The sequence below is a fragment of the Rana temporaria genome, chromosome 8 (genome assembly GCF_905171775.1).
Source record: "Rana temporaria chromosome 8, aRanTem1.1, whole genome shotgun sequence".
NCBI classification, from domain to species: domain Eukaryota; kingdom Metazoa; phylum Chordata; class Amphibia; order Anura; family Ranidae; genus Rana; species Rana temporaria.
In genome coordinates this window covers 49,439,200-49,459,355 of record NC_053496.1, presented here as the reverse complement: position 1 = coordinate 49,459,355, position 20,156 = coordinate 49,439,200, and the positions used below count along the sequence as shown (strand labels likewise).

The window sequence follows — 20,156 nt, the reverse complement described above, 5'->3', positions numbered from 1 at the left end:
ATAAAAAACAATATAAAAATAGCTGTAGCTTATATACGACTTATATATATAGAGAATATTGTGGAAGGGGTGACTGTCCTGAGGGTCCTGTACTGGGGAGGGGTGATTGTCCTGAGGGGCCTATAATGTGAAAGGGGTGCTTGTCCTGAGGGGTCTGTATTGTGGAAGGTGAGACTGTCCTGAGGAATCTGTACTATGGAAGGGGATCTGTACTGAGGGGTGACTGTCCTGAGGGGTCTGTATTGTGTAAGGCGAGACTGTCCCGAGGAATCTGTACTATGGAAGGGGATCTGTACTGAGGAGTGACTGTCCTGAGGGGTCTGTATTGTGGAAGGTGAGACTGTCCCGAGGAATCTGTACTATAGAAGTGGATCTGTACTGAGGGGTGACTGTCCTGAGGGGTCTGTATTGTGGAAGGTGAGACTGTCCCGAGGAATCTGTACTATAGAAGTGGATCTGTACTGAGGGGTGACTGTCCTGAGGGGTCTGTATTGTGGAAGGTGAGACTGTCCCGAGGAATCTGTACTATGGAAGGGGATCTGTACTGAGGGGTGACTGTCCTGAGGGGTCTGTATTGTGGAAGGTGAGACTGTCCCGAGGAATCTGTACTATGGAAGGGGATCTGTAATGAGGGGTGACTGTCCTGAGGGGCCTGTGCTGGGGAGGGGTGATTGTCCTGAGCGGTCTGTATAGGGGAGAGGTGACTGTCCTGAGGGGCCTGTACTGGGAGGTGTGGTTGTCCTGAGGGGCCTGTACTGGGGAGGCGTGATTGTCCTAAGGGGTCTGTATAGGGTCTGTATAGGGGAGGGGTGACCGTTCTGTTCTGTGGAGGGGGGTCTGTACTGGGAGGTTACTATCCTGAGGGGTTTGTACTGTGCAAGGGGGTCTTTACTGAAGAGTGACTTTCCTGAGGGGTCTCTACTGGGGAGGGGTAACTGTCATGAGTGGTTTGTATTGGAAAAGGGTGTATGTATGGAAAGGTCTGTACTGAGGCATATGTACTAAGAGGGAGGGGGCTGGTCTGTCCTAAAGGGATCTGTACTAAGATGGGGGGAGTATCTGTACTGAGGGGTCTGTACTGGGGAGGGGTGATTGTCTTGAGGGTTCTGTACTGGGCGATTACTGTCCCAAGGGGGTCTGTACTGGGGAAGGGTGTATGTACTAAAGGGTCTGCACTGAGGGGGTCATTTTGTACTGAGGAAGGGGGGTCTGTATCAAGGGGACTTTGCTGGGAACAGGTGTCTGTACTAAAGGGTCTGTGCTTGTGTACTGTATAGGGGGAGTCTATCTGCACTCAGGAGCATGTACAGAGGGTTTAGGAAAGTTAGGGAAGATGTGTAATGTGTAGGCTTGATGAAGGGGGGGGGGGGGGGGTATTGTGGCATATGTGGGATGTGTATAGGAGGAGTAGAGGAGTAGACTCAGGTTTTATATAACCATGGCCTGAGTACGTCGGACATTTTAATTTTTACTAATCCGCTTGAGCTCTGTGCAAACTGCTGGCACTATATAAATCCTAATTAACAGTATTAACTGACTATACTAATAATGAACTACACTGTTATGGCAGATAACACATGCGCTATATCTTAGTGAATTGCGCCTATATGTTCTTACCTCTGAATTGACTTTCAGTATGATTTTGTCTGAGTAAGATGGCTGGCTGTCATCGTTGGCTCCATCACATGTATCAGAGATCTTCATTGTTCTTGCTGTAATTCCGATGTTTAATTTGCCTTTAAAATATATAAAATAAGGGAATCTCATTGTTGCGTAGTTTGGCAAAATTGACAATCTTGTAATGTGTCAGAATATGTGTATCAATTGAACCATATATATTGTATATACAGTGTGCATATGTATGTATGTATGTATGTATGTGTAATATATATATATATATATATATATATATATATATATGTAGCGCCCCCTTACTTCCAGTATGGGCGTTACGCTAAAGTTAGTAAGAATGGGAGGGTTAGTTTACTCCTATTCACAATTTATGGAAATTTAGGCTGTTGTCATTTCAGAGCTGTCCTGTGGGTCGGTCTGCGCTTCGGGGGTGCGTTACCACCCCTGGGTGACAGTTGGCGCTAGAGGGGCTCTGACGGACCCGCCTTCTCCTCAGCAGCCAATCAGAGGTATGGTTCCCTCGTTGGGCATGCTGGGAGGGGGTATATCTGTGGCAACCGCCATTAGTTGTTCTGTGCGGGGCCCAAGTTCCAGGTGCGGTATCCACCTTCAGGGTACGCGCATCCATGGGCCCCGCCACCGTGGTCTGCTTCGCCGAGGTTGCGCATTATGCGGAGCCTCACCCTAACATTGAGAGGGGCCCCAGCGGCTTGCTGGGTCCCAATCTTCTGCTGAAAGGATCCTAAGTTGGGAGCTGTACAGTGGGGAATTGGCTCGGGGAGAACCTAGAGATGTTGTCCGGGAAGCCTAGACAAACCATTGAGGATCCAGTCATCACACTGCATGACAGGTATGCTCAAGCTGTCAGTTGGTGACGCTATCTGAACTGACTGGGAGGATTTACTCAAATCTGATCTTCATACCTCAATTTACTAAGCCTGTGGCAGAGGTCTGTTTCCTCCCAGTGATCTGTAAGTGGCGCTCCGGCTGCCAGGCCTGTGATAATCGCCTGTCCGGGGGCACTTTACCCACCCTGATCTGGGGTGGCGACGAACTGAGTCAAGTTGTTGCCGAGAGCAGGCTTGCTTTCTTTCATATCCAGGGCCTGATCCTAAAGTTCTCTTCTTGCTCATCAACCTTTCTCTATTATGTGCCATGTTGATGTTGGCCGCGTTGGGCCTTGGAATAAAGCATTAAAAACCTATTGGATGTCTGGACACTTGCTCTTTATCTGCACTCACAAGTATCACCCCTAGATCAAGCCAAAAGAGTAACTTAATTACGCCGATCCCAAACTAATCAGCGGCTCCTTCGGGGGTAGCGCTCCATATAATATATATATATATATATATATATATATATATATATATATATATATATATATATATATATATATATATATATATATATATATATATATATATATATATATATATATATATATATTGTGACAGAACCACTTCCCACACTCCGCTTGAGTGCTTCCGTCAGTATACCGCTTCCTCCAGTCTGAACATAGATATCAGATATTATAGTCGCCTATAGACAGGACTCGTTTGGCTGCAAAACTGGAACACTTTATTTGAAACTCAGACACACTTTTATATCCCACAGGAGGACATCTCCCCCCCCCCGCCCGATCATATCCATAGCTCCCAACTGTCCCTGATTTAGAGCAATGTCCCTCTGTCCCTCTTTCCTCTCCATTTGTCCCTCATTTTGGTCTGATCTATATAGTTGTATATACAATGCACCTTTTAGCTTTCAAAAAATGTTTCCCAGTGCTAAACCTTTCATCCAAATTCTAAAGCAAGTATAAAGGAATAATAAGTATTTGTGGGTTTAACTAATCTTTTGTTTAGGTTAATTCTCCTTTTAAGGGGGCGTGGCAATGTGTGTGTCCTATGCCTACATGCTTTTGCTAATAGGTCCCTCATTCCCATCTCAAAAAGTTGGGAGGTATGCATATTACCCTGACAATACAAACTGTAACCAGAAACATAATTACAACAACCAACATGTTGTAAGGCTACATTCCAATGGGCAGAGTAGATTCTGGCCACCAGTTTTAAATGCTTCCTGCACATACTGGGGTAGATTCAGATAGATTAGTGGATCTTTAGATTTACTATCTGATTTACGATCCGCCGGCGCAAGTTTTTGAGGCTAGTGCTGTATTCAGAAAGCACTTACCTAAAACTTGTGGCGGCGTATCGTAAATCCCCCGGCGGAATTCAAATTCCGTGGCTAGGGGGAGTGTACTATTTAAATCAGGCGCGTCCCCGCGCCGATTTAACTGCGCATGCGCCGCCGGCTAAATTTCCCAGCGTGCATTGCTCCAAATGACGTCGCTAGGACGTCATTGGTTTCGGGGGGAGAGTAACTTGCGTCCGGCCGTATTCTGAATCGACTTACGCAAACGACGTAAAAATTCAAAACTCGGCGCGGGAACGACGGCCATACCCAACATAGGATACCCCTCACATAGCAGGGGTAACTATACGCCAGAAAAAGTCGAACGCAAGCGACGTAAAAAAAAAACGACAGACGGGCGTTCATTTGCATATTCGTCGCATACAAAAAATGAAACGCTACCTAGCGGCCAGCGGGAGATTGTAGCCTAAGATCCGACGGTGTAAGTCACTTACACCTGTCGGGTTTCTTAGGGAGATCTTTGCGGAACCTGATTCTATGAATCAGCCGCATAGATCCGACCGTCGCAACTCAGAGATACGACGGCGTATCAGGAGATACGCCATCGTATCTCTATCTGAATCCAGCCATTGTGTGCAAGAAGAGCAGCAGCTTTCAGATTTGTACATGGCCAATGCCATTGTTGTTTGCATGCAACTACTACTAGTGGCTACAAGTGAATAGAACCTCTGACTGACCCTGGATGCAAACAGTGCGCATCTAAGGTCTACATTTCTGTGGAGTTCTGGCCATGTACAAACTGGCTGCCGCTAACCAGGCATTGTGTGCGGCCATAGCACATAGTGTTGCTGCGTCCAGAGGCGGGCTCTAAAGCCTGACTCTAAACACTGGAAATGATGTGCCCCTGGCCACCCATGTGAATGACCCCGAATACCAAATTACTGCTGTTGGAAAAGGGATGTAGAGACCTGGGGGGCCCTGGACAATTTCACAATTTGGCCCCCAACACTCTGGGTATGATTTGCATGCTATTTGTAGCTTGCAATTTTAGTATGTTTCCATGTAAAAAAAAATGCTTTTTGGCCTTAAGGAAATGACATTGTAAGAAAAAAATAAAAATTAGTCGCTACGGGAAGCTGTCTGTAGTTGGGACAAACCAGGGCAACCATGCAGCTAGTGAGTCATGTAAGTGGCTTGTTGAGTAGAACGAGGCTGAGGATAAAGCTATAGACTTCCGCCCATATTCAAGAAGCAATTGCGCCTGTGTAACCATAGGTTACACAGCGCAATTGCTTACTTGCTCCGGCGTAGCGAATGCTCCTGATTCAGGAACATCGCTACGCCGACTGCAGCCTAAAATCTGCATGGCATAAGGCTCTTATGCCACGCAGATTTTAGGCTGCATTCTAGCAATGACCGCTAGGGGGCGCTCCCATTGTGATCTGTGTATAGTATGCAAATTGCATACTAACACCGATTCACAACGTTGCGCGAGCCCTGCGTACGCAAATTACGTAGTTTGCGTACGTCGGGTTTTGCGCAACGTTACACATCCTAATAGCAGGCGCAGCCAATGCTATAGGATACCCACGTTGCGAGATTTAAAATCTACGTCGTTTGCGTAAGTGATTCGTGAATGGCGCTGGACGCCATTCACGTTCACTCTGAAGCAAATGACGTCCTTGCGACGTCATTTGCCGCAATGCACGTCGGGAAAGTTTCCCGACAGAGCATGCGCTCTACGCTCGGCGTGGCAGTGCGCCTAATTTAAATGATTGCCGCCCCCGGCGGGATCATTTACATTGCGCGCGCTTACGCCGGGCAATTTTGCCGGCGCGCCCTCGCAATTTACGGAGCTGCTGCTCCGTGAATCGAGGGCAGCGCAAAATATTTGCGGGGGCGCAGGGCAAAATCGTTGCCCTGTGCCTCCGCAAATAAAGAGCAAATGTACCTGAATCTGGGCCTTTGATATTTAAAAACAAAGTCAGTGATGGCAACTACCATACTTCTGTTCTAACATGTTTTCTTTAAAGTGACACTAAAGGATATCCTTTTTCTGCAAAAATAATCCATACACATCCATTACTTAACCCCTTCATTATGAGGGTAACAGCCAGTTCACACCAACGCATGGGATGTAGGCTATATGGTTTCCAATGGCATCATTTACACCAGTGCGGTCAGTTCCAGAAAAAAAAAGTAGAACATGCTGCATTTTTCCTGCCCTAGACTGTACTGGAACGCGGTAAAACACGTTAAAAACACACCGCAACGTGCCAAAAATGCATTAATAACGCAAATGCAGAATCGCATCCACAACGGATCTGGAGTGTGTTTTTGTGGTATGAACCAGCCTTAAAATGAATGCCAACACCTTAACACAATTTTGTAACTGACAATCTGGCACTAACTGTCACAGGGGTCAAATGTCGGGCAGCATTGGCCGAAATTCAGCCCATGAGTACGGCAGCCGGTTGAGACAAGCCATTTACCACTTTATTTATGTAAAACCATTATCCCAAAAAAAAGAAAAACTGTTTGCTGTAACTGTAGAAAGTATAGCTGCAGTTTGACTTCGAATGATTAGTGTATTTAAATCTGCTAGTACATTTAACACTCTGAATGCTGCTGTCCAAAGGTGCCCTCTGTGTTCATTTATCCAGAGTAGGGGCGCTCTAATACAGGAGGTGTGTTACTGGCCAGATCACCACGTGAAAACAGAGTGAAAAAAAACAAGAACTAATGCAACCACCATGTCTAATGATTAGTAAGCTGCAAAATATAATATTTTTAAATTTAAATATTCCAGACATAACATAACCTTCTTAGATGGGGGGGGGATTCAGTGCTTTCTACCCTTATGCCGCATACACACGCTCAGAATTTCCGACAAGAAAAGTTTGATGAGAGCTTTTGGTGGAAAATTTTGACCTTGGACTTTTTCTGTTGGAATTTCCGACAGCAAAAATTTGAGGGCTGGTTCTCAATTTTTCCGACAGGAAAAGTTCTTATCGGAAATTCCGATCGTCTGTATGCAGTTCTGATGCGCAAAAAAAAACACGCATGCTCAGAATCATTGAACTTAATTTTTCTCGGCTCGTTGTAGTGTTGTACATCATCGCATTCTTGACATTCGGAATTTTGTGTGACCGTGTGTACGCAACACAAGTTTGAGCCAAAATTTCATCGGAAATAAATTTCCGATCGTGTGTATGCGCCATTAGTGTCCTTCTTTGCAACACAGTATTTGCTACAAAATGACAGGTACACTTTATAGGAAATCCAATTTGAAGAAAAACTCCTGTGTGAGAATAATCTGGTGGAAACTTAGAAGCCTCATATAGAGACACTGCTGCTGCATCTAGTATGAAGATCAAGAAAGGGTTGCTTTCAGCAGGTATTTATTCCCAAGTAATAAAAAGTCTAGTTGCTCCATTAGAAGAGAAATAAAATCAATTCTGCGATTCTTACCCGTTTTTATAAATGTGATTGCTACTGTCCAGAAGACTTTCTGTTGGCTGCCGACACATTGCTGTAACTTGTCATCCAGAGGGGTCACCTGATAATTCTCAGAACCATCCACTTCTATTTCAACCTGTGCATAGAAATAGAGATCATTTATAATCCAGACTTGTTTCCTGCTAGGATAAGAAATCATTGATAGAAGTTCCTTTACATCCCTGGGGCCCAACCTGTGGCCCTTTGTTGTTCAATGTGCGCCCCTTTTGTTATTCAATGTTATTCAATGTGTGGTCCTTTTCGGTGCGCAGTTCGCATAAAACGTAAAAAACTTAAGGTCAAGCCCCATTAGCATACAACATGCCCCCCTCAAACACATTTGAATTAGGCGCCCTTCAGTGGCGTTGCTAGGGGGGTGCGGGCCGCACCGGGTGACACCCACTAGAGGGGTGACACCATCCCGACATGACCAGAGGTGCAGGTGGCTGTGTAATGTAAAAGGGGTGCAGTGATGCAGGGTGTTGTGTAATGTAAAAGGGTCCAGAGGTGCAGGGGGCTATGAGATGTAAAGGGGGCCAGTGATGCAGGGTGCTGTGTAATGTAAAAGGGGTGCAGTGATGCAGGGTGCTGTGTAATGTAAAGGGGTCCAGAGGTGCAGGTGGCTGTGTAATGTAAAAGGGTCCAGAGGTGCAGGGTGCTGTGTAATGTAAAGGGGCCCAGAGGTGCAGGGTGCTGTGTAATGTAAAAGGGTCCAGAGGTGCAGGGTGCTGTGTAATGTAAAGGGGTGCAGAGGGCTGTGTAGTGTAAAAGGGTCCAGAGGTGCAGGGGGCTATGTGATGTAAAGGGGTGCAGAGGTGCAGGCGGCTGTGTAATGTAAAAGGGGTGCAGTGATGCAGGGTGCTGTGTAATGTAAAGGGGTCCAGTGATGCAGGGGGCTGTGTAATGTAAAGGGGTCCAGAGGTGCAGGGGGCTGTGTAACGTAAAAGGGGTGCAGTGATGCAGGGGGCTGTGTAATGTAAAGGGGGCTGTGTAACGTAAAAGGGTCCAGTGATGCAGGGGGCTGTGTAATGTAAAGGGGTCCAATGATGCAGTGTGCTGTGTAATGTAAAGGGGTCCAGAGGTGCAGGGTGCTGTGTAATGTAAAGGGGTCCAGTGATGCAGGGGGCTGTGTAATGTAAAGGGGTCCAGAGATGCAGGGGGCTGTGTAATGTAAAGGGGTCCAGAGGTGCAGGGTACTGTGCAATGTAAAGTGGTCCAGAGGTGCAGTTGTGGAGAGGGGTACACAGTAGTAACAAAAAGATATTGAAGGATGCAGAGGTATGCGGGGGGCACAGTGGGGTGTTTTTACATTTTAACGTGGGGGGGTGCCAGATATTGGATCCGCCCCGGGTGCCAAATGCTCTAGGTACGCCCCTGGCCTATAGGCTCCTGAGATGTGAATTGCGGTTCTGGAGAAAGAGAGGTGGGGGGAGGGGACAAAAAATGGAGAGAAAAAAGAAGGGATAGAACGCACAAGAAAGATGGATAGGGAGAGAGAGAAAAGGGGAAGAAAGGAGAACAGAGAGCAAACAGTAGGGTAAAAAATATTTGAAATTTTTTATTGGGGGGGGGGTGTGACACCATATTTTACCGCACCAGGTGACACCAACCCTAGTGACGCCGATTTAAACCCGCCGATTTAGGCTACGCCGCCGTAACTTAGCAGGTAAGTACAATTAGGTAGATTCAGGTACATTGGCCTTACTTTTAGGGTGGCGTAGCCTAGCCTGTTTAGGCTACACCGCCGTAAATTAGTTAGGCTAGTAGCAATTCTAAATCAACTTACCTGCTAATTTACGGCGGCGTAGCCTAAAACGAGCGGGCGTAAGGGCGCCTAATTCAAATTGGTTGGAGGGGGGCGTGTTGTATGGAAATGAGGCTTGACCTCACGTTTTTTGACGTTTTTTGACACTGCGCATGCGCCGGGCGACTACATTTCCCAGTGCGCATTGCGGCTAAGTACGCCGTACGGGCCTATTGATTTCGACGTGGACGTAAACGACGTAAATCCCGATTCGCGGACGACTTACGCAAACGACGTTAACATTTCGAATTTCGCGGCGGGAACGGCGGCCATACTTAACATTGGCTAGGCCACTAGAGCATAGCTCTAACTTTAGGCGGCCTATCCCTTACGAAAACAACGTAATTCGATGGCGTAGGCCTGGCGTACGTTCGTGAATCGGCGTATCCCCTCATTTACATAATCTACGCCGGCCACAATGGAAGCGCCATCTAGCGGCCATCAGAAACATTGTAAGCTAAGATAGAACGGCGCAAGCCGGCCTATCTTAGCTTTGTTTAAGCATACGCTTAAACAAACGCCGGCGTAGATTCAGAGTTAGGTCGGCTTATCTACTGATAAGCCGGCCTAATTCTTTTTGAATCTACCTAATAGTGAATCATGTACTTGCCTAGCTAACTTACGGCGGCGTAGCTTAAATGCCTTAAGCTACGCCGCTGCAAAGTTAGGCATAGGTACCTGAATCTACCTATTAATATGTGGCCTTTTGGTACTCAATGTGCAACCCTTGGGTGTTGTCCATTTCCATTTTTTTTATGTATTTTTTTTCTCTGACCTTAAATAATTTATCTTGTTGAGAAGATTATCAAATGTGGCACCAGTAATTTTTAACTGGGATGTAGAGAGCACTAATGCAGAAACATTGCTTTGCAAATGGGTTGTAATAACAGTTACATAGTAGGCGAGGTGGAAAAAAAAGTATAACCTATTAGCTAGATTCAGAAAGAGTTAGGCTGGCATATCAGTAGATACGCCGACCTAACTCGGAATCTGCACCGTCCTAAGTTTAAGTGTATTCCCCAAACTGAGATACACTTAAACCTAGCTAAGATACGACAGCCTGCGCCGTCGTATCTTAGGGTGCAATATTTAGGCTGGCCGCTAGGTGGCGCTTCTATTGAGTTTGGCGTAGAATATGTAAATCACTAGATACGCCTATTCACGAACGTACGTGCGCCTGTCGCAGTAAAGATACGCCGTTTACGTAAGGCATTTTCAGGCGTAAAGTTATTCCATCAAATAGCTGGACTAGTCACTGTTAAGTATGGCCGTCGTTCCCGCGTCTAAATTTGAAAATTTTACGTCGTTTGCGTAAGTCGTCCGTGAATAGGGCTGGACGTAATTTACGTCCACGTTGAAACCAATACGTCCTTGCGTCGTACTTTGGAGCAATGCACACTGGGATATGTACACGGACGGCGCATGCGCCGTTCGTAAAATACGCCAATCACGTCGGGTCACAGTTAATATGCATAAAACACGCCCCCCGCATCCTCATTTGAATTAGGCGCGCTTAAGCCGGCCTATTCACGCTACGCCGCCGTAACTTAGCAGACAAGTACTTTGTGAATACAGTACTTGCCTCTCTGACTTACGGCGGCGTAGTGTGAATACGCTACACTACGCCGCCGCAAAGATGTGGAAATCTACCTGAATCTAGCTAATTATGTGTAATTATATGTCAGTATTACCTTGTATATCCCTGTATGTTGTGGTCGTTCAGGTGCTTATCTAATAGTTTTTTGAAACTATTGATGCTCCCGATGCTATCGCTGCTCCCGCTGAGACCACCACCTGTGGAAGGGAATTCCACATCCTTGCCTCTCTTACAGTTAAGAACCCTCTACGTAGTTTAAGGTTAAACCTCTTTTCTTCTAATTTTAATAAGTGGCCAGGTTTCTTGTTAAACTCCCTTCCACTTAAAAGTTTTATCCCTATTGTGGGGTCACCAGTATGGCATTTGTAAATTGAAATCATATCCCCTCTCAAGCGTCTCTTCTATAGAGAGAATAAGTTCAGTGCTCGCAAAACTTTCCTCATAACTAATATCCTTTATTAGCTTTATTGCCCTTATTTGTACTCTCTCCATTTCCAGTACATTCTTCCTGAGGACTGGTGCCCAGAACTGGACAGCATACTCCAGGTGCGGCCGGACCAGAGTCTTGTAGAGTAGGAGAATTATCATTTTATCTCTGGAGTTGATTCCCCTTTTTAATGCATGCCAATATTCTGTTTGCTTTGTTAGCAGCAGCTTGGCATTGCATGTCATTACTGAACTTTTCATCTACTAGGACCCCCAGGTCCTTTTCCATTCTAGATTCCCCCAGAGGTTCTCCCCCCAGTGTATAGATTGCATTCATATTTTTGCCACCCAAATGCATTTTACATTTGTCATGTCGTTGCCCACTCCATTAATTTGTTCAGATCTTTTTGCAAGGTTTCCACATCCTGCAGAAAAGTTATTGCCCTGCTTAGCTTAGTATCGTCCACAAACAGAGATTGAACTGTGATCTTTAGCAGTCACCTGTAACATGTCCCCAGTCTTGGACTGTCTCCTACAACTTATCAGTCTCCAACCATTCCTGTAATGCCCCCAATCTCTGACTGTCTCTTATAACTCGTCCTCATTCTCCAACCATTCCTGTAATGTCCCCAGTCTCTGACTGTCTCTTATAACTCGTCCTCATTCTCCAACCATTCCTGTAATGTCCCCAGTCTCTGACTGTCTCTTATAACTCGTCCTCATTATCCAACCATTCCTGTAATGTCTCCAATCTCAGACTGTCTCCTACAACTTATGCTCAGTCTCCAACCTTTCCTGTAATGTCCCCTGTCTCTTATAACTCGTCCTCATTCTCCAACCATTCCTGTAATGTCCCCAGTCTCAGACTGTCTCCTATAGTGTGTCCTCAGTTTACAACCATTCCTGCAACATCTCCAGTCTTGGACTCCCCTATAACTTGTCCTTGGCCTCCAACCATTCCCATAACATTTCCAGACTTTGACTGTCTCCAGCAAATCATCCTCAGTCTCCAACTATTCCTGGAATGTCCCAGTCGTTATAGCAAGTTCTAGGTATCCAAAATTACATGCAGTGCCAGTCATTTTAACTGGGCTGGAGGGCGAACTAATATGGAAACATGACTTTGCAAATGGTTTGTAATGACAGTGCTCTCTAGCAGTCACCTGTATCATACCCTCAGTCTCTGACTCTCTATAGTATTTTACAGTCTCTGACAGTTTTATGTAGGTACATAGGCAAAGCCATTTTCGGCGAATGTAGTAGCATTTTGAAGGCTAACTCCAACTTAAAAGCTTTATTTGGGTTTTGCAAAGTTGCCCTCAGTGGCAGAGCTTGTGCCAATGGGCATCATTGTTTGAGTGTGCCAAGGGTAGCAAAATATTTAAACATGGTTACGTTTTTCGGAGAGCCAGGAGGACCAACTCAAAACGTGAGGTGGTTGTACATTCAAATTGCCCCCCTATGGTCCACAATACTGACCTGTGCACTTTTATTCAGGTAGTTGGAGACCACAATACTGGCGATCACCTCTTCTCCTCTAATGACATATGATGGGATGGAAGACTCCACAAAGAATGGCTGTATTGTGGTGGTCTTTGCCAGCTCAATGGTCAAGCCTAGACCTTCGTTCGCTGAAATGCAGAATCCGTCACTCTCCCAGTTGGTGACGCTTTGCGGGATTATCGAACTGACTGTTGCCTCGCCGTCTGGACTGTGAGTGGAAAAAGATTGGACCAGTTGTTAAACCAAGTTTTGGGAGCTTTAAAGTGGACCAGTTGCTAAAAGAGTTTTTGAAAAAAATCAGCCTTAAGGCAAAAAACAGTGTTCTGGAAGACCTCTAATTCTATGTATATATAAAAGCAACACTTTTTTCTTTAGTTTTGGATAGGGTGGAGAGGGTTTGGAACCCTTGTTGTCTGTGCCCTCTGTTAGGGACTTTTACTTTCTCTATTTGTCTTGTTTACCGTCATCACAGAAAAGGGAAAAAAAATCACACATTTTGGGTTGTCACCAGAAGAACATTTTGGAGAGATTTCCTCTCACTTCCTGTTTTGGCTATGGGACAGGAAGTAAAGGGTAATCCCCCCCCCAAAGGGACACAAAGGGCAAAAAAAACTGACAGGGTTTATAACAATCCCTAATGCCTTGTACACACAAGCGGAATTTCCGACGGAAAAAGTCAGACAGGAGCTTTTTATCGGATATTCCGTCCATGTGTCCCATCGGACTTTTTCCATCGGAAATTCAGACGGCATTAAATAGAGAACATGTTCTCAATTTTTCCGTTGGAAAAAAATTCAAGCAGAAATTCCAACCGTCTGTATGCTTTTCTGACGGAATAAACATCACACATGCTCAGGAAACAATTCAACGCATGCTCGGAAGTAGGGATGTCCCGATACCGATACTAGTATCGGTATCGGGACCGATACCGAGCATTTCCCCGAGTACTTGTACTCGGGGAAATGCTCCCGATGCTTCACCTGATACTTGGGCGGGCAGGCAGAGGAGTTGCAAATCTTCTCTCCCCCATGGTCAGTGTTGTCTTCCCCTGTCCGTGCCGTTCTCTCTCCTCCCCTTCCCCCGTCCGTCCGTCCATCCATCCATCCGTGCAGTTCTCCCCCCCCCCCCCCCCGTCCGTCCAGATCTCTCTCCGTCCGTCTGTGCAGTTTTCTCTGCATCCTCCCCCCCCCCCCGTCCGTGTCGTTCTCTCTCCCCCCCCCCCGTCCGTCCATCCATCCATCCGTGCAGTTCTTCCCCCCCCCCCCGTCCAGATCTCTCTCCTCGTCCATCCGTGCAGTTCTTTCCTCCGTCCGTCTGTGCAGTTTTCTCTGCATCCTCCCCGTCCGTGTCGTTCTCTCTCCCCCCCCCCGTCCGTCCATCCATCCGTGCAGTTTCCCCCCCCCCCCCCCCGTCCAGATCTCTCTCCTCGTCCATCCGTGCAGTTCTTTCCCCCCCCCCCCCCGTCCAGATCTCTCTCCTCGTCCATCTGTGCAGTTCTTTCCTCCCCCCCCCGTCCAGATCTCTCTCCGTCCGTCCGTGCAGTTCTCTCTGCATTCCCCCCCCCCCCGTCCGTGCCGCTCTCCCCTCTCAATCTGTCAGGGGGAGAGCGGAGGTAGGAGCCGCTAAGCCCGGCTCCTACTTTTTCCGAATGAACAGAGTCAGTGATCACCGACTCTGTCCATTCATATAACTGAGCATCGTAACCTCCTGTGTTTACGATGCTTCAGTTTATGAATGGAGGAGCTTCCCTCCATTCATTTCAGCTGAGGCTGCAGAGAAAGGGACAGGGGAATCTGTTTCCCTAGTCCTTTTCTCTGTCTTAAAGGGGAGATGCCAGAGGTCTGTTAAGACCCCTGATATCTCACCAAAGACCCCCTACAGGGCTGATTAAAAATAAAATAAAAAATTGCAATAAATATTAAAAAATAAATAAAAATAAAATGTAAAAAAATAAATAAAAATAAACACACTGACAATTCACCCCCCCCCCCCTAAAATAAATAAAAATCACTGTAAAAAAAAAAAATAGTTAAAAAAAAAAAGTGAAAAAAATAAATAAATACTGCCACTGTCACATGACATTAAAAAAAGTATCGGTATTCGGTATCGGCGAGTACTTGAAAAAAAGTATCGGTACTTGTACTCGGTCTCAAAAAAGTGGTATCGGGACAACCCTACTCGGAAGCATAGAACTTCATTTTTCGGCTCGTCGTAGTGTTTTATGTCACCACGTTCTTGACGGTCAGATATTTAGTGTGACCGTGGGTATGCAAGACAGCTGGAGCGGAATTCCGTCGGAACTTTGTCGGAACTTTGTCGGAAAAACCTTCGGAGTTTAGTCGGATGAAAAAAATGGTCGTGTGTACAAGGCATTCGCCTAAAATGAAAAAAAAGGGCTTGACTTTAGTTTTAATTTAGATTCACATCATGTGACCGGCTTTAGAGGGAGGCCATAGCATTGATCTCAGCTAGGGACCGATTTATGTCCCCATTAATACTCCAGCATTTGGTCACATGACTGCCATCAGTGAGGTCCAAAGTACTGGTCAGTGCATCTTGGATCATATTTTACAGTTTATGTATTTTAAAGAGGAACTCAACTATCTTGATACTGCTTGTATTAGTAAATAGATATGAAGGTATATTATATTTCCTTGTTTAGGGCCCCTTCATACCATAGAAACGCAGTCTGGATGCATTCCAGATGCTTTTCTGCATGTGCGTTTTGAATGCTTTCCAGTGCGTTTTTTAACCACTTGCCGACCACCGCACGCAGATGTACGTCGACAAAATGGCACAGGCAGGCAAATGGGCGTACTGGACGTCCATTTAAATTTGCCGCCCAGCGGGCGCACATGCCTCGTGAGTGTGCTCGCGGGTCCTGGGAACTCGATGTTCCCAGGCGGCCCGCGATTGCGGCCAGCAAAGGCAGAACAGGGGAATGCCTTTGTAAACAAGGCATTCCCCTATTCTGCCTAGTGACATGTCACTGATGGCTATTCCCCGTGATCGGGAACGGTCATCAGTGACGTGTCACTCGTAGCCATGCCCTCTAACAGTAAGAATCACTCACTAGGAAACACCTAACCCCGTCAGCGCCACCTAGTGGTTAACCCCATTCACTGCCAGTGTCATTTTTACAGTGATCAATGCATTTTTATAGCACTGGTCGCTGTAAAATGGTCCTAAAAATGTGTCAAAAGTGTCCAATGTGTCCGACATAATGTCAGATCACCTCCATTACTAGTAAAAAAATAATAATAATAAAAATGCCATAAAACTATCTCCTATTTTGTAGATGCTGTGGGCCAGATCCACAAAAGAGATACTCCGACTTAACTGCTGTTCAGTCTGTGTGTAACTTTGGAAACGATCCTCAAAAGGCTTTTTCCAAAGTTAGGCAGAAGATCCGGCATGTGTAATTGAATTACACTGCCGAATCTTAGGATGCAGTACCGCATCCGCCGCTGGGGGCATTTCGAGTCGAAATGCCGTTTCTAGTATGCAAATTAGCACTTAAGGCGATCCACAAAGCTTTCCAGCTTCCTTTTTGCGCCGTAAGTGTTATTTTGCAAGTGTAAAATTAGGGCTGGTTCTACAAAGTGTAAACTAGTCACACCTTGTAAAAGCCCATTCCAGCGACGGCATTTGGTATGCTTTCCCGAGGGAGAACTCCACGGCAATTTGTAAAAACAAAACCGGCATGGGTTCCCCCCCAGGAGCATACCAGGCCCTTAGGTCTGGTATGGGTTGTAATGGGACCCCCCCTACGCCGAAAAATCGACGTAGGGGGTCCCCCTACAATCCATACCAGACCCGTATCCAAAGCACGCTACCCGGCCGGTCAGGAATGGGAGTGGGGACGAGCGAGCGTCCCCCCCCTCCTGAGCCGTGCCAGGCCGCATGCCCTCAACATGGGGGGGTTGGGTGCTCTGGGGCAGGGGGGCGCACTACGGGCCCCCCCACCCCAGAGCACCCTGTCCCCATGTTGATGAGGACAGGACCTCTTCCCGACAACCCTTGCCATTGGTTGTCGGGGTCTGCGGGCGGAGGCTTATCGGAATCTGGGAGTCCCCTTTAATAAGGGGGCCCCCAGATACCGGCCCCCCACCCTAAGTGAATGGATATGGGGTACATCGTACCCCTATCCATTCACCTGTAGGCAAAAAGTAAAAGTTAATAAACACACAACACAAGGCTTTTTAAAATATTTTATTATTCTGCTCCGGATGCCCCCCCTGTCTTCGTTATTAGCTCAATTACCAGGGGGGGGCTTCTTCTTCCGCTCTCCGGGGGTCTTCCACTCTCCGGGGGTCTTCCACTCTCCGGGGGTCTTCTCCGCTCTCCGGGGGGGCTTCTTCCATCTTCTCCCCTCTTCCGCTGTTGACTCGGCGAACCCCGGTTCTTCTGCAGATGTCCTGTGCCTTCTTCTTCAGCGCTGGCTGCCTGCTATGTTTGTGTGTTAGCTCAATTTCTAACAGGCAGCCAGCGCGGTCTTCTGTGGCGTCAGGGTCTTCTCTTCCTTTCTTCCGATGTTGCCTCGTCGCCTCTTGTCGCTGCAATGATGGAAGCGCGCCTTGCATCCCATTTATATAGGCATCACCGTCCCATCATGCTCCGGCAGGTACCCACGTGGTGGGTGCCTACCCACGTGCACCCACCACGTGGGTACCTACCGGAGCATGATGGGACGGTGATGCCTATATAAATGGGATGCAAGGCGCGCTTCCATCATTACAGCGACAACAGGCGACGAGGCAACATCGGAAGAAAGGAAGAGAAGACCCTGACGCCACAGAAGACCGCGCTGGCTGCCTGTTACTAATTGAGCTAACACACAAACATAGCAGGCAGCGAGCGCTGAAGAAGAAGGCACCGGACATCTGCAGAAGAACCGGGGTTCGCCGAGTCAACAGCGGAAGAGGGGAGAAGATGGAAGAAGCCCCCCGGAGTCCTGAGAAGCCCCCCCCCGGAGTCCGGAGAAGCCCCCCCGGAGAGCGGAGAAGACCCCCGGAGAGTGGAAGACCCCCGGAGAGCGGAAGAAGAAGCCCCCCCTGGTAATTGAGCTAATAACGAAGACAGGGGGGGCATCCGGAGCAGAATAATAAAATATTTTAAAAAGCCTTGTGTTGTGTGTTTATTAACTTTTACTTTTTGCCTACAGGTGAATGGATAGGGGTACGATGTACCCCATATCCATTCACTTAGGGTGGGGGGCCGGTATCTGGGGGCCCCCTTATTAAAGGGGACTCCCAGATTCCGATAAGCCTCCGCCCGCAGACCCCGACAACCAATGGCAAGGGTTGTCGGGAAGAGGTCCTGTCCTCATCAACATGGGGACAGGGTGCTCTGGGGTGGGGGGGCCCGTAGTGCGCCCCCCTGCCCCAGAGCACCCAACCCCCCCATGTTGAGGGCATGCGGCCTGGCACGGCTCAGGAGGGGGGGGGACGCTCGCTCGTCCCCACTCCCATTCCTGACCGGCCGGGTAGCGTGCTTTGGATACGGGTCTGGTATGGATTGTAGGGGGACCCCCTACGTCGATTTTTCGGCGTAGGGGGGTCTCCTTACAACCCATACCAGACCTAAGGGCCTGGTATGCTCCTGGGGGGTGAACCCATGACGGTTTTTTCTTTGAAAATTGGCATGGAGTTCTCCCTCTCAGGAATGCATGCCGAGCGACGCTGTAATTATTTTTTTTTTTTTCCCCGACGCAACTTTTTTAAGCCATCGCGATCCTCAAAACTCGGCGTAACGTAACTTTGCGCATGCGCAGTACGGCCGGCGCGGGAGTGCGCCTCATTTAAATGGGACTCGCCCCATTTGAATAGGAACGCCTTGCGCCGGCGGAATTTTAGTTACACAGTTGAAATTTCTAGATAAGTGCTTTGTGGATCAGGCACTTAGGTAGAAACTTTAAGTTAGTGTAACTTAAATGGGATTTTTTAAGTTACGCCAGGTTTTTGTGGATCTGGCCCTATAACTTTTGTGCAAACCAATCAATATATGCTTATTGCGATTTTTTTTACCAAAAATATGTAGAAGAATATATATCGGTCTAAACTGAGGAAAAAAAATGTTTTTATATATATTTTTTGGGGATATTTATAGCAAAAGTAAAAAATATAGAATTTGGTTCAAATTTTTTTATTTTTTTTGTTTATAGCGCAAAAAATAAAAACCGCAGAGGTGATCAAATACCACCAAAAAAAAGCTCTATTTGTGGAAATGCATATGGTGTGGATTGGCCCTTAAAGTTTTTTTTTTTTAGATTTCTTCAGTTGCTTCCTGGTTTCTGGCCTAGGCCAAAATTATGTCAAACATCCCAAGAGTTTTATTGAAGGGAGGGGAGAAGGAACTTTTTCAGCTAAGCACACCCTTCTGCCTTTGTGCAAGTTAATTGCATGTGGCTTCCAGAAAGTAAGTGCTACATTAATCATCCGCCCTTGGACCCCTTTCACACTGGGGCTGTTTTCAGGTGCTTTAGCACCTAAAAACTGTGTCCCATTCATTCAAGTGTGACTTTTCACACTGGGGCGGTGCGCTTGCAGGACATTCCAAAAAGTTCTGCAACAGCATCTTTGGGCTGGTTTGGGAGCGCTGTATTTAGCACTCTCAAAATGCCTGAAAAGCATTTACGAAGCACCGCAACATCGGAGTTTTTAACCCCTTCTTTGGGGTTAAAAGCGGCCTGCTAGCGACGAAAAGGGCCGCTTAAACAGCGCTAAAGCTCTGCTAAAACAAGCAGCGCTTTATCGCCAACGTGACCGTGGCCCCAGTGTGAAAGAGCTCTAACTCTAAGATGGCTGTGGCTAGAAATGCTAGTGGATTGTTTTTTAACCACTTCAATAATGGGCACTTTCGCCCCTTCCGGCCCAGAACAATTTTCAACTTTCAGCGCTGTCGCACTTTGAATGACAATTGCGCGGTTGTGCAACACTGCATCTGGCCGTTAGCACCCAGGAAAGCAGCAGATCAGACCGATCGGTGTCTGATCAGCTGCATGGGAGGCCAGAGGAGAGATCTGGGGTATAGTAGACCCCGGACCTATCAAAAAAATGTTGTATAAATAAAAAGTATCGGAAAAAAATACCTGGTTATGTAGGGGGGTAAATCCAGAGGTCAAGTGGTTAAGGTAAAAAGAAAAAAAACTTTTTAAAAGTCTTAAACTCTCCAAAAAAAATGTATACATAATATATTACAGCCAATCAGTTCTTAAGCCTCATACACACGATCGGACTTCCATCTGACTTTTCCGTGGATTTTTGTCCGAAGGGTGTTGGCCGTGAACTTGTTCTGCATACACACGGCAGAACATTTTCAGCCAACATTCACCAAATCACGTGTTTTTTCAGCTCTTTACTGCCACCCTTTGGGCAACTTCTGCTATTGTTGGCTGATGTTTAGCATTGGTTCTGAGCATGCGTGTTTGTACTTTGGATTTTAGTCTGAAGAACTTATGTTCACATGATCGGATGATCCGACGTAACACATTTGTTGTCGAAAAGTTTGAGACCTGCACAGTGAACATTTGTCAGTGGAAAT

At 46.8% G+C, this 20,156-nt stretch overlaps 1 protein-coding gene across 3 annotated transcripts in view; it reads right to left on the bottom strand.

Moving 5' to 3' along the window:
• LOC120946917 (ovostatin-like) overlaps positions 1-20,156 on the bottom strand; it is a 136,150-nt gene that overhangs the window by 46,867 nt on the left and 69,127 nt on the right. For all 3 annotated transcript variants that reach the window (XM_040361741.1, XM_040361740.1, XM_040361739.1), the window contains exons 21-23: positions 12,591-12,822; positions 7,258-7,381; positions 1,618-1,736 (exon numbers count right to left, since the gene is read on the bottom strand). In XM_040361741.1, coding sequence (XP_040217675.1) covers positions 1,618-1,736; positions 7,258-7,381; positions 12,591-12,822 — 475 coding nt within the window. The remainder of the gene's footprint in view (positions 1-1,617; positions 1,737-7,257; positions 7,382-12,590; positions 12,823-20,156) is intronic.